Source organism: Chiloscyllium plagiosum, unplaced genomic scaffold (assembly GCF_037043375.1).
Source record: "Chiloscyllium plagiosum isolate Xiang-an unplaced genomic scaffold, Cpla_swu_hap1 HiC_scaffold_50, whole genome shotgun sequence".
NCBI classification, from domain to species: domain Eukaryota; kingdom Metazoa; phylum Chordata; class Chondrichthyes; order Orectolobiformes; family Hemiscylliidae; genus Chiloscyllium; species Chiloscyllium plagiosum.
Window position 1 is genome coordinate 49,720,373 of NW_028270188.1, and position 14,425 is coordinate 49,734,797.

The 14,425-nt window shown below is 46.3% G+C and overlaps 1 protein-coding gene across 5 annotated transcripts in view; it reads left to right on the forward strand.

Annotated features, from left to right (window-relative positions):
• Nucleotides 1-14,425, forward strand: part of LOC122544760 (regulation of nuclear pre-mRNA domain-containing protein 2) — an 87,183-nt gene that overhangs the window by 58,167 nt on the left and 14,591 nt on the right. For 2 of the 5 annotated variants that reach the window (XM_087985020.1, XM_087985018.1), the window contains 5 exons: nucleotides 3,197-3,323; nucleotides 7,165-7,340; nucleotides 8,115-8,403; nucleotides 10,655-10,873; nucleotides 13,082-13,297. In XM_087985020.1, the coding sequence (XP_087841146.1) occupies nucleotides 3,197-3,323; nucleotides 7,165-7,340; nucleotides 8,115-8,403; nucleotides 10,655-10,873; nucleotides 13,082-13,297 (1,027 nt within the window). The remainder of the gene's footprint in view (nucleotides 1-3,196; nucleotides 3,324-7,164; nucleotides 7,341-8,114; nucleotides 8,404-10,654; nucleotides 10,874-13,081; nucleotides 13,298-14,425) is intronic. The other 3 variants (XM_087985022.1, XM_087985021.1, XM_087985019.1) reach the window with 2 other exon arrangements.

The following is a 14,425-nucleotide window of genomic DNA, read 5'->3' on the forward strand; positions in this document are numbered from 1 at the left end:
CTCCTGCAGCTCCACACAAAGGCCGCCTTGCTGATCTTTGAGGGGCCCTGTTCTCTCCCTAGTTACCCTTTTGTCCTTAATATATTTGTGAAAACCCTTTGGATTCTCCTTAATGCTATTTGCCAAATCTATCTCATGTCCCCTTTTTGCCCTCCTGATTTCCCTCTTAAGTATACTCCTGCAGCCTTTATATTCTTCTAAGGATTCACTCGATCTATCCTGTCTATACCTGACATATGGCTCCTTCTTTTTCTTAACCAAACCCTCAATTTCTTTAGTCATCCAGCATTCCCTATACCTACCAGCTTTCCTTTCACCCTGACAGGAATATACTTCCTCTGGACTCTCGTTATTGCATTTCTGAAGGCTTCCCATATTCCAGCCGTCCCTTTATCTGCGAACATCTGCCCCCAATCAACTTTTGAAAGTTCTTGCCTAATACCATCGAAATTAGCCTTCCTCCAATTTAGAACTTCAACTTTTAGATCTGGTCTAGCCTTTTCCATCACTATTTTAAAACTAATGGAATTATGGTCGCTGGTCCCAAAGTGCTCCCCCACTGACACCTCAGTCACCTGCCCTGCCTTATTTCCCAAAAGTAGGTCAGGTTTTGCACCTTCACTAGTAAATACATCCGCATACTGATTCAGAAAATTGTCTTGTACACACTTAATAAATTCCTCTCCATTTAAACCCTTAACGCTATGGCAGTCCCAGTCTAGGGGTTTGGAAAGTTAAAATCCCTGACCATAACCACCATATTTTTCTTAGAGATAATCTCCTTACAAATTTTTCTCAATTTCCCTCTATTAGGGGGTTTGTAATACAATCCCAATAAGGTAATCATCCCTTTCTTATTTCTCAGGTCCACCCAAATAACTTCCAGGAATATCCTCCCTCAGCACAGGTGTAATACTGTCCCTTATCAAAAATGCCTCACCCCCCCCTCGTCTCTTGCCTCCCTTTCTATCTTTCCTGTAGCATTTGTATCCTGGAACATTACGCTGCCAGTCCTGCCCATCCCTGAGCCATGTTTCTGTAATTGCTATGACATTCCAGTTCCGAACCATGCCCAGGGTTCATCTGCCTTCCCTTTTAGGCCCCTTGCATTGAAATAAATGCAGTATAATATATCAGTCCTACCTTGTTCTCTGCTTTGTCCCTGCCTGCCCTGACTGATTCACTTCTGTTCTCAACAGTATCAGTCTTGGATTGATTTCTTTCCTCTATCTCCCTGGGTCCCACCAGCCCCCTAACTAGTTTAAATCCTCTCAAGCAGCTCTAGCAAATCTCTCTGCCAATTTAGGCGCAATCCGTCCTTCTTGTACAGGTCACTTCTACCCCAAAAGAGATTCCAACGATCCAAAAATGTGAATCCTCCCATACAACAGCTCCTCAGCCATGCATTCATCTGCTCTATCTTCCTATTTCTGCCCTCATTAGCTCGTCACACCGGGAGTAATCCAGATATTACAACTCTTGAGGATTCCTTTGTAAATTCCTGACTAACTCTGTAATCTCCCTTCAGAAGCTCAACTTTTCCCATCCTATGTCATTGATTCCCTTATGTACAATGACCTCTTGCTGGCCCCTCTCCCCTCTTGAGAACATTCTGCACCCTCTCTGAGTCATCCTTGATCCTGGGGAAACCAGGGAAACAACACACCATTCTGCTTTTTCGCTGCTGGCCGCAGAAGTGTCTGTCTGTACCTCAACCTAGAGAATCCCCCAACACAATTGATCTCTTGGGACCCAATGTACCCCTCATTGAGCGAGTCTCAGTGTCAGAAACTTGGCAGTTCGTGCTACATTCCCCTGAGAATCCATCACCCTCTACATTTTCCAAAACAGCATACCTGTTTGAAATGGGGATAGCCACAGAAGGCTCCTGCACTAACTGCCAACCTCTCTTACCTTTCCTGGAGTTAACCCATCTATGTGACTGTATCTGTGACTTTTCCCCCTTCCTACAACTGCCATCCATCGCATCCCATTACTCTTGTAAATTCCTCATTGCCTCTAACTGTCTCTCCAGCCGATCCATTTGATCTGATAGGATTCGCAACCAACGACATTTATTGCAGATATAATCCTCAATAACCAGTAAACTCTCCCTAAATTCCCACATCCGACAAGAAGAGCAAATCACTCTACTAAAAGCCATTTTTGTTCTCTCATGATCTACAGACGCGGAAAATAGCATCTTATTCCTTGACAAAACACTGCTCCAGGTTAAATTAATAGTTATGGCTTATATTTTAAGTTTAATGAAGAGACATATCTCAATAAAACATATCATCAAGAAATAACCCACTCTCCTCACTACTGCAGGCTTACTGTAAGGCCACACTTTAATATTCAGTTTTGTTTCTGTGCTGTGACCTCTCCCAAACAGGTTCCTCCAAGATTAGTTGTGAATTTTACTGTTTGTTAATTTTCCCAGACGCACTCTGATGGGGAGAAGAGGGACGGGGGGGATGAGAGATGGGGGTGAGGGACTCTGATGTCCAGCGACACATGAATTCATACAGCAAAGGCAGTAACCGTGCAGGTCTCTCTGTCTGTCTCTCTGTCTGTCTCTCTGTCTGTCTCTCTGTCTGTCTCTCTGTCTGTCTCTCTGTCTGTCTCTCTGTCTGTCTCTCTGTCTGTCTCTCTGTCTGTCTCTCTGTCTGTCTCTCTGTCTGTCTCTCTGTCTGTCTCTCTGTCTGTCTCTCTGTCTGTCTCTCTGTCTGTCTCTCTGTCTGTCTCTCTGTCTGTCTCTCCGTCGTCCCCCCCCCGTCCCCCCGCCCCTCTCCTCCCCCCCCCGTCCCCCGCCCCGCATCCACCACTCTCTCAGGAAGTTCATGTTGTCCTTTGTTGAGATTGCTGGGTGTTGGAGGGGTGCACTCTGTGCTTTAAAAATAATGATGTAGGACTTTGTTCAAGCCCTTATGGGAGGACAGGCAGGCTCAGCCTGGATTATACAGTCAAATTCTAACCTATAGCCTTATGACTCAGAAATGAGTGCTGCCACTGAGTTATAGCTGTCAGGTGGGAAAATATATAAACCTCGCAGCTTACATTTACCTTTGCAGTTTTTCTTTGGTCCTTTGTCTGACTGTCACGTTATAGTATTTAGTGTTAATTGCCACAGGGGGCTTGTTTTGGGGGCCATCACTTCGACAGAATCTGACTTGTACTTTTCCCCCCACTGCAGCCTCAGGCACTGATTGACCAGCTCGGGTCCTACAAACAAGCTGAGGATGAGAGAGAGTTCAAGGAGAAGCAGCTTGGGACCCTCCGCGTGGACGTTTGCAGCACAGAGACATTGAAACGGTTGAAAGGTAGAGTGCAGAAATTGGCATGCAGCAAATTAACCTAATGAATGGTTGCGGAACACTGGGGAGGGGCTTTGAACCTTACGTTTATCATTAGCTTGCATGCATGCCCTCCTTTTGATTTGAATAAAACCCTAAGAAATCGGAGTAGGACCTTCGTCGTCGCCCCCCCCCGCCCCCCGAGCCTGCCTCGCCGTTCAATAAAATCATGGCCGATCTACACCCAGGGCACGATTTCTCATGTGCTAGTTCTAAGCTTGTCTTTCAAAGCTTCCCGTGATACAGCTTCTATAACTTTCTGGTAAATCCAGCCATTCACAGCAGCCCTTGGGAGAAGAAAAATTCCTTTGCTTCTCAACTTTAAATGAGTGACCTCCAACTCTGTGACCGTGTCCCCTCGTTCGAGGCTTCCCCCACTAGTGGAGTCATACAGCACGGAAACTGACCCTTTAGTCCAATCAATCCGTGTCGATCGTAATCCCAAACTAAACTAGTCCCACCGTCCTGCAATTGGCCAGTACTCCTCTGAACAGTTGTTATTCATGTATTTATCCAAATGTTTTTTACCTGTTATAAGTGCACCCACACCCACCACTTCCTCTGGAAGTTCATTCCGCACACAAATCAAAAATGTGGCCCCTCGTGTCTTTTTAACTTTTTGTTCTCTCACCTTAAAAATAGACCAATTTGTCTTGAAATCCCTGCCGTAGGGAAAAGACACATGCCATTCACTTTATCTATACCCCTCCTGATTTTATAAACCTCTGTAAGATCACCCTTCAACCTCCTACGCTCCAGTAGAAAAAGTCTCAGCTTATCCAGCCTCTGCTTATAACTCAAACCCTCCATTCCTGGCCACATCCTGGTAAATCGTTTCTGAACCCTCTCCAGCTTAACAATAGCTTTCCTATAATAAGACGAGCCAAGCTGGATACAATGAGGCCTCACCAACATCCTGTGCAACCTCAACACAACGTTCAAATCTCTAATTAATAAAGACAAATCTGCTCAGCCATTCTTGACAAGGCAACCCTTTTATTTCAGGAAACAACCTAATGAATTTCTCTCGAACACGATGCAATGTCAGCACATCCTTTCTTAACTAGAGACCAAAACTGTACATAGTACTCCAGGTGCGGTGTCACCAACACCCTGTGCTGTAGTGTCAATTATTTCCCTATTTTTAAAATCCAAACCATGAGAAATAAAAGCCAAAATTCCATTTACTTGCTGCATATGCATGCTGACATTTTATGTTTTATGTATGAAAATACCCAGGTCCTCTGTGCTGCACTATTTTTGAGTTTTTCTCTATTCAAATCATTATCTGCTTTTGATCCCTGCTATCAGAGTGCATGACCTCTCAACTTCCTACATTAAACTCCATCTGCCATTGCATACAGTTCTGATCACCACACTATCAGAAGGATGTGGACACTTTGGAGGGGGTGCAGAAAATGTTTACCAGGATGTTGCCTGGTCTGGTGGATTTCAGCTGTCAAAAAGGTTGGATAGACTAAGTTTGTTTTTCACTGGAACACAGAAGGTTGAGGGAACGACCTGATAGAAGTTTAAAAATTGTGAATGGCAGGAATTGAGTGGGAAGTATGAGGCTTTTTCCCACGGTGGCAGGGTCAATGACTAGGGGACACAAGGTCAAAGTGAAGGGGGGGGGGAAGAGAAGGTTTAAAAGTGATATGCGAGGCAAGTTTTTCCCACAGCGGGTGGTGGGTGCCTGGAACACTGCCAGAGGAGGTGATGGAAGCAGATACAACAGCAGCATTCAAGAAGGACCTGGACGAATACATGAATAGGAAGGGAATAAAGTGACGTGGATCCTGTCAGTGAAGGCAGTTTTAGTATGGAAGGGCAAACTGTGTTGGCGCAGCCTTGGAGGGCCGAAGGGCCTGTTCCTGTGCTGTATTGTTCTTTGATCTTGTCCACAAGCAACAAATCTTTTTTGCAGATTGCTTGCACCCTCTTCGTAACATCTTTCTGTGTTGTCAACAAATATAGATATTAAACTCTGCCTTGGCTTTCAGATCATTAACATTATTAATAAAAAAGAACCTAGATTAGAGTCCTGTAACAGTTTACGGGTTACCTCATCCCAATCTGAAAAAACCCAATCGAATGCACCAGTGTCCACCAGCGCCTACATACTGCAGCTGCAACGCATTGCCGATCTAGCCATCTCTGTTCAATTTAATGAGTTTATACGTTAAATATTTTAAAAGTAAATCTTCTCACTACACCCTTCAGCTGTAATAACCATCTCACGACTTAAATCACTTGGCCATTCAAAAAAAGACAAGGACGAAATACCCATCAGTCACCTACCTGTGTTCCAGTGACGATTGAATTCAGCTCTGACCAGTGAAGGCTGGTTGAAGGGGTTCTCTGCTGTTTTTAAAATCTTCTCTCACTGCTGCCCTTTCACACACGTCTACCCTTCCCAGCATCCTTCACAAGTGATGCTGACCCTACTCCTCCCAGTCTGTACAATGCATTGGCTCCTTTGCTGTTTCTCACTGTGTTGGGTACAGTGGGATATGGTGCTACCCAGTGGTTGCAATCTGCAATTGCAGTGCTACACAAAACTCCTTTTGAACAACTGCAGTGATGTTGTACTTAATATAACCTGGAAACTGCAGAATAATTCATAAGCCAGCCAAATATTGTGGCAGCGAAGACAGTTACAATGGCAATAAATACGGGCTCTGCCAGTAACACACAGCCCATAATTGATCCTTTTTATTTAAATAGCACTAGCTCAGCAAGGCAGCTTTGCCAACAGTATCTAACTCTGCAAACACTAAACCTTGGAAAGACAAGGTACGTTGGAAACACCACCCCGTGCAAGTTCCCCTCCAAGCCCCGCACCGTCCTGACTTGGAAATATGTTAGAAAATGCTGGGAAAGAAGGTTCACTAGACTTGAAACGTTAACCCTGTTTCTGTCAGCAGCTGCAAGTTTTTTCCAGTGTTTTCTGATTTCCAGCATCCTTAGATTTTCGGAAATATGTTGTCCATTCCTTCAGTGCGGCTAGACCTTGGAATTCCCCCCTTGACGATACTCTGGATCTACCAACAGCAAATGAACAAGAACAAGTCCCAACATAATCTTTTCCATGGAGAAAGTGAGGTCTGCAGATGCTGGAGATCAAAGTTGAAACTTTATTGCCGGAACAGCACAGCAGGTCAGGCAGCATCCAGGGAACAGGAGATTCGACGTTTCGGGCACAGGCCCTTCTTCAGGAATGCCTGAAGAAGGGCCTGTGCCCGAAACGTCGAATCTCCTGTTCCCTGGATGCTGCCTGACCTGCTGTGCTGTTCCAGCAATAAAGTTTCAACTTTAATCTTTTCCATGGTCAATTAGAGACGAACAATAAAATGCTGGCCTGGCCAATGATGCCCACACCCTTGGTCTGAATTGTTTAAAAAAGCAAGAGTATTGATAGTATACGTGACCAAAAGTCATCACAGTCTGTAGTTTAGGGACAACAAATATGGACATTTGCAATGTTTTAATGCTACTCTATATCGTTTTTTAAGATATGTATGTTACTTGTCATTTGTTGCTCTCATTGAATGTCCCTTGTGTGTTTTTGGGATCGTCTTGAACCCTTCAATAAAATTTTATAACCCAGCTTTGCAGGAGAAAGCACTCATTCATTTAGTCTAGCCTTCCACTCAGAGTTGGTAACCCTGTATCTCCTCTTCATAATAGATTGTCCGGACCTGCTTTCTTGGTTAAATCGCGCTGGGCTTTCCCTGCTTCAGAGCAGCCCCGATTTGCTGGTAATTTGTTCAGTCACAGGAGCCCCTCATTCTTTCTGTCTGTGTAGATCGTGCTGGAGGCAAACGCTTTTCCAAAGACTTTGAAGAATCCAGCTCCAAGTTGGAAGACTTCTGTGCCGAGCTCGAGAGGGAGGTGAAGAAGACCCCACCGCTGATTGAAGCACTCGAAAATGCAGAGATCTTTTATGAGGCTCAGTACAAGGAGGTGAAGATTGTAGCTAATGTAAGTGTCTTACAGATGGGACTTCTCTGTGTGGGGATGCAGACTGCATTTGTAACTGCATTGCTAGAGGGTTCTCAGCAAATGTATCTCCTGCAAGCCAATTAATTTCCTCCTTGGGCCATTTCACGCCTTTTCCATTGTTCTTTTTCCCCTGATAGTTTGTTCTGTAACTCTTAGCATCTCTTGTGCAAAAGGTAACTACCTTACTTCAGAGTTTTCTACTATTAACTCGATAGCCAAATGCTGCAGATCTGAGATGGAAGCAGAAGATGCTGGAAGTACTCAGGCAGATCAGGCAGCCTCTGAGTGTGTGTGAGAGAGAGAGACCCAGCTAATATTCCAGATCAGAAGCAGGTGAGTGAGAGTGAAAACAGCACACACAAACAGGCCAGTGATTAGGATGAAACTCAGGAGAGCTGACATAAGCACAGAAGGTTGTATGATGCCTTGTCGAAAGTTGAAGCTTTAAACTTTGTTGGGACGTTACAGGAGGTCATGGGCAGGGAGGTCAGTGGGTGAGCAACTAGAGAGTTGAAATGCCAGGAAAACTGAAACTCAGGACTGAGACGCTGGAGCTTTTGGAATAGGCAAGGGATGGCCAACTATGTCCTAATTCCTGCACCTCTGCTGTCACCTTGCCCGCTCCCTCTCGTGCCCAACCACAACAGTGTTCCCATCATCCTCACCTTGCACCCCACCAGCATGGACTGATTGTAATTCTGCATATCTTCAGTTTTGATCTTCTCACCATTGCCTCGTTCTGCTTTCTGACAGGCGTACAAGACGTTTGCGAACAGAGTCAACAACCTGAAGAAGAAGCTGGACCAGCTGAAGACCACGCTGCCAGATCCAGACGAGTCTCCTATTCCGTCTCCCAGCATGGACGCTCCATCGCCGACTGGCTCCGAGTCCCCCGTGCGGCCGCTCGACGAGCCCGTGGCGGAGCTGAAGAAGCTGGAGGAGAGCCCCGGGCCGCTGACGCCAGACGCCTCGGGTGATAACTGCGATGTGGAGGACATGGAGCTCTCTGATGACGAAGCAGCGGGAGCAGCAAATATCATAGGTACCAGGCTCAGAAAGGGGCGGCCGGTCGTGCTTCCGAATGCAGGGAATTACAGAATCACCCCTCACACCACCAGGCATCGTTGGTCCCAACCAGACTGAGCTGGCATTCATACTGCACAGCCACCCCCCACCCCCAGTCTCCTGACTCCTAACCACATCTTTCTCTGCTTTCTTATTCCTGTCTCGTGTCTTTTTAGCAGCAGCTGAGCTTTTTACCTTGGCTGTGACCTGCGATGGTGAACTCCAATACCAACCACTGTCTCAGGCGATGAGACTTTTCCAACATTCACCCCCATCAGGTCAGATCTATGAGCAATGATGTGATATAGTCCCTCGTTTTATATTTCCATAGGTAAAAAGACTCACTCCTCATCTATTCCCTACTCTCACTGTCTCATTCAGGATTTTAAAGATTTCTCTCAGGCATTGTCGCGGTTTTCCCTTTTTCTGAAGAGTAATTACAATCCGACCAGTTTGCTCTCTCCCGCTAATGCAGTAGAATCAGTGCGGAAAGAGGTTGTTAGGCCCACCGAATCCGCACCAACCTCTGAAGAGCATCCCACCCAGACCCTGCCCCCGCCCCTCCCACCCTCTCCCCATAAACCCTATATTGCCTATGGCTAGCCCCACCAAGCCGGCACATTCCAAGTCACTACAGACCACTTCCCATGGCTAGTCCACCTAGCCTGCACATCCCTGAACACTACGGGCAATTTAGCATGGCCAATCCACCCAACCTGCACACCTTTGGACTGTGGGAGGAAACTGGAGCACATGGGGGAAAGCTGGAGAATATGCAAACACTCATCCAAGGCTGGAATGGAAGCAGAGTTCCTAGCGCTGTGAGACAGACCTGCCAATGTGCCACCCTGAATACCTTCAATCTGGTGCCATCCTTGTAAACCATCTTCATTGCACTTACTCCAGTGCTGCTGTGTCCCTCTTGAAGCGTGGGAATTGGAACTGTGCACACTTATCAAAGGGCTGTCTGACCAGGGTCCTGTGCAAGTTTGAGAACTACAATTAAGTGCCATATCCCTCTAAATAAATCTCAGTGCTTTGTCAGTATTTTCACCTGCTTTTATTAGCCATCATCGCTGCTTTTTGCTTTAATTCACTCATGGGGTATTGGTATCCCTGGCTTGGCCAGCATGTATCGCCAGTGGGCTGTTAGAATTCAGTCTCATTGTGGGTCTGGAGTCACATGTAGACCAGACCAGGTAAGGATTTCCTTCAATAAAGGACATTGTTGTAAAACCACTAATCTACGGTGGTTATATTAGCCTGGCTTTGTAGTCCAGGTTTTTATTACGTTCAGGTTTCACTGGTGGGATTCAAACCCACGATCCCAGCACATTAACCTGCCCTTCCTGAGTTACTAATCTAGCAGCAAGACCACTAGGCCCATTACCTCCCCTTTTGTGATCCGTTCGCAAGTATTTTTAGTCATTTTTCAGGATTATTTTATTACATTTAAATTATTTTTTTCAGTCCTTAACATTTAAATCTAAGCTTTTGTTTTGTAGATGAAAACGTTCCCTTTGCTCTCAACTCTGACTGGTAGCATTAGTTCTGTTGTGCCAGGCTTATTTCTTACTCTGTCTTGTCTTTAGATCTGGGTTTCTCTTCCCCAGTTCATGCAGCCCTCGAATACCTTGACCTGAATGAGTCTCCTTTGGCAGAGACACCAAACCGTCCTGATGGTGGGAGATGACACAGGCCCAACTTTATCATCACTGGTTAGCTGTACGTCCCAGGAAGAGCGGTTTGGGTGAAATGGGCACTCTGGAATAGCAGTGGGATACATAAGTTCTTGTATGTTTGCTTTGTCACTGTCTGGAGTCAAGCTATAGGTCTCCTGAATGCAGACAATGTCGCTGAGCATGTGGGCTGTTCCACTATCTGAGCTGATGGGTCAGTTAGGGTGTTCCTTTTGGCTTCAGTGCCCACTGAGACCAATAAGGCAACCTTTGAGAGGGTTCATATTCATTGCTTCTCGTCGAAATTGGATACATTTTTGATTGGCTGGAATGGAATTGGATCCACTTGTGCAGTCACATGACATTTTAATTTTTAGCGGTCTGGGCATTTGAGAAACATGAAATTCAGTGGGATGGGAGGAATATTGTAGGTAAGTGCACCATTGGGGAAAACGTAATTCTAACTTGTTTCTCTTTCCCTCTTCCCTATCTCTCTCTCCCCCTCTCTTCGCCTCTCCCCCACCCTCCCCGTCAATCGTTGCTCTTTAGCAGTAGAGAGTGAGGAGAGAAAAGAGGAATCCAGTCCAAGCACAGCAGCGGCAGTGAGCGCGAGTCCCCAACCAGAGAAGGTGTTGACCCCGGTAGAGACCCCGCAGGCAAAGAGCAGCACGGTAACGCCGCCCCTGGCCCTGCCAAACCTGGCCAACATCGATTTGGGCAAGATCAGCTCCATCCTCAGCAGCCTGACCACCGTCATGAAGAACACAGGTGAGCAATGCAGGAAATTGCCTGTAGCCAATTCACATACAAAACACTCCACAAGTTATTTTTCTTTTCCAGGGTTGGGTGGGCTAGTTGGGTTCTTTTTATCATCATCCCACTCAAGTAGGAGTGACTAATTTAACCGAACAGAAGGCTGCTCATGCCTGACAGCTTGACTGAGCGGCTTGCCTGTGCTCGATGTTTGTTGCCCTTCAGCACAGTTCCAGTACTTTGACCGCGTGTTCCAAGCTGGTTCACCAGTGCAGGCGCGAGTGACTACTGCCGTGGTTAAAACGCGCTTCGGGCGAGATGTGAAATGTCCCCCTGCCCCGTCTGGGAATCACCAGCCTTGTCAAGGATCCCACGGCGTCTCCCAGTTGGAATAATCCAACCTTGGCTACACAATTTAAGATGCACGACCAGTTGATCCATTTTAATTATTTGAGGGGAGGCGGGGGGGGGGGGCATGTTTTGTGAAAATTGGCAACTCTTCTCGAATGTGAAGCAGTTTGGAGAGGCTTTTTTGTAGAGTTATGATATGATGCTAAATGAACACAAGTCTTTGCCACTACCAAATGTAAGTAGTACTTGGCAAAGCTTCCTGTCTTGGTACTCATCAGGACATTTTGCAAGAATGCCAATTCAAGGAGGAAATCAGCCCATCAGCAGTATCCTCTATTGGAGTATAGATGTTGGTTTTTGGAATTCTGTTCTTGTGTGAAATGTCCTGATGAGTGCAAGATGGGAGCATCGACAAAATTCTGTTCTTTCAACAATGTTTTGATCTTTTTACTTTGTCTGGAGTCAGGGAGGAGAAATTCATTGGTTATTTGTGCGCATTAAGTGAAATGTAATCCACGAAATAAGATTTTTGCCACTCTAAGAGAAACAGATACTCTGATTTAGCACTGACCCTCAGTCTCTGGGGGAGTGCAAGTTGATCGGGGAAACTGTCACATTGTGCTCTATCCTGAAGTAGCATCAGTGTCACGTTACTGGGGCAAAGTAGAGGGAGTTTTACTCTGCTTTGGAGATGGGTTGAGCCACGTCAAGAGAGTGCTGAATAATGTGGCTGCTCGCATGTTCTTGTTTTTGAGATGTTTTCTCTTTTTTTTCTTATTGGGTATAATTCAGCACCCATGTCTTTGCTTTCTGTTGTCTGTGTTGGTGTAGCCTAAGTCTTGCAGCAAGTCGCTCCCTGGAGATTGTGGAATAATCAGCATGCTAATTCTTCATGTTGAATGTAGAGCAAACATCACAGTGTTTGCAGGCAAAGGCTTCTGTTCTGTGTGTATGCATGTACCCATACACCACCCTGACTTGGAAGCATATCGCTGTCTCCTTGCTGTTGCTGGGTCAAAATCCTGGATTTCCCTCCCTAACGGTGTCTTAGCAGCTAGGAGTGTGCTTCTCCCTGCTTAAACATCCTGGGCAGTTGTATATTAGGAATCCTGAGGGTTTAGACCCATACGTGGCCCAGCTTTAGAGCTATGTTAAGTGTTGTTGAGGCCACATTTGGGGTATTGCGAGCAGTTCTGGCATAATGTAACTGTACTAAAGGGAGTGCAGAGGAGATTCACCCAAAATGCCAACTGGGCTGGAGGGTCTAAGCTATGAGGAAAAATTGCAAAGGCTGGGATTTTATTCCCTGGAGCAGCAGGGGTGGACAGGGAAATGGGGGTGGAGAGGGAAATGGACAGAGGTGTATAAGATGCTGAGGGGTGGGCATAGTGGACAGAGAGGCCCTTTTTCCCATTAGTAGAGGGCTCAGTCACCAGATGGTTTAAGAAGAGTTAGAAAGTTAGGAGGAAAGTTGAGGGCAGTTTATTTCACGGTTTGGGTGGTGGGTATCTAGAACTCGCTACTAGTTGGAATTGAAAGGGTAGTTGAATCAGAAACACTCGTAACATTTCAGCAATATTTAGATATTTACTTGCATTGCTGTAGCCTCCAGGGCTGAGTGTCTAGAACTGGCCTTTATTGTCCGGCACAGACACGATGGGCCAAGTTGATCTCCTGTGCTGTCCGTGCCTATTAGCCTATATGCTTCATTCAAGATGACACAAACTGGATGTTTTATTTCCAACTCTTGGGTCTTTCAAATTGGAGAGAAGCAAAGGTTGTGTTTGAATTTCTTTGCTGCTGCGTCAGATTGCTCAGCTTGGCTATCGGTGACCTTGTCAGATTTTACTTTTCTCTCCCCTCTGTCTCCAGTCAGCCCAGCAGTTGGTCAAGCGCCTGTGCTTGCGGTAACGTCAGCGGCTCCTGCTGGCGGGCAACTGAATAGTGGCCTCAAGGCCCCCACGCAGAAGCCTTCTCCAGTCACTCCCAATCCTCTGGCGAGCATCCTGTCAAAAGTTGAATTAACTCCAGAGAGCATCCTGTCAGCACTCAGCAAGACACAGGGGCCCTCTGCTCCAGCTCTGCAAGGTAAACTAGGGAACTGTACAAAATTCCACCTGAGCAGACCCTGATTCTCCTCCTCCACCTGATGGTCTGTACTCAGCACCCGAGTCTTTCACATCAGTCACTTGGAATCCAGGCCAGCTGGAGATGAGTTTTCCAAAGCTTGGAATTCCAGCTCAATTGCTCATTGCATCTTTTTGCACTTTTAACTGCTTTTCTGGGGCCTTAATCTTAATTCCTAACGCTTATCAACAGTCCACAGGTTTTTAGCATCATCTTTGTTGTCACCTTGGTGGTTAACTTCATTATTTTGCTGCAGTCTAATTCTTTCGAAGTGCAGGGGGGCCCCTGAGCTATGGGCCTTAGCACTTCTCAATTTAATGAAAGAGAAATTGCGGAATTGAGTTTTCAGCATTGTGACCTTCAAACTCCTCTGTCGAAATGTGGCTTTCAGCTTGGTTTTCTTGTCAAAAGTGTCGAGGTTAGCATGTCTGAGTGTAGGTCCATGCTGTTTGGACCTGCTTTAGTTGTCCTTCCAGCCAGTGGATGCTGCCTGTTGTTAACTATCCGTGCAATGTTGCCTAAGAGTCCTCCTCCTCAAACCCAGCTAACAATAAGCAGAATATCGGCTCCCTTGGTGCGAGTGAGCTCCTTCAGCATTTAGAGTTGCTAGTTGGAGCCTGCAGCACATTTGCACGCCTGCACTCGCCTTCAAACCCCGTGAAAGCTTTGCACTTGCTCAGGTGTAAAATCTCCTGTGTCATGCTTTCTGTTACCTTACGGGCTTCTGACAACCCCGATGTTCTCCCCACCTTCTGTGAGCCTGAGCTTTTCTGTGACTTGCGTCACGTTGCGTTGGTCTGTCACCCTTGCTGATGTAGAATGACTTCCACGCCAGCAGTGCCTCCAATTTTACATTCCTGTAGTGAAATTGCTGCATGACTCTGCCATTCCCTGTCTTAGCTACCTCTACCAAGTGTACAGCCCCCCCCCCCAAACCACCTCAAAGAGCTCTGCACTCCTCTGCATCTCCGGACTCCCCTTGTCCAACTGTCAGCTAGCCTGGCTCTCCAGCTGTGGAATTTCGTCCTAAAATTCCTCTGCCTGCAACATCTCTCTCTCTCTCTCTCCTGATCTAAGGCACTCCTTAAA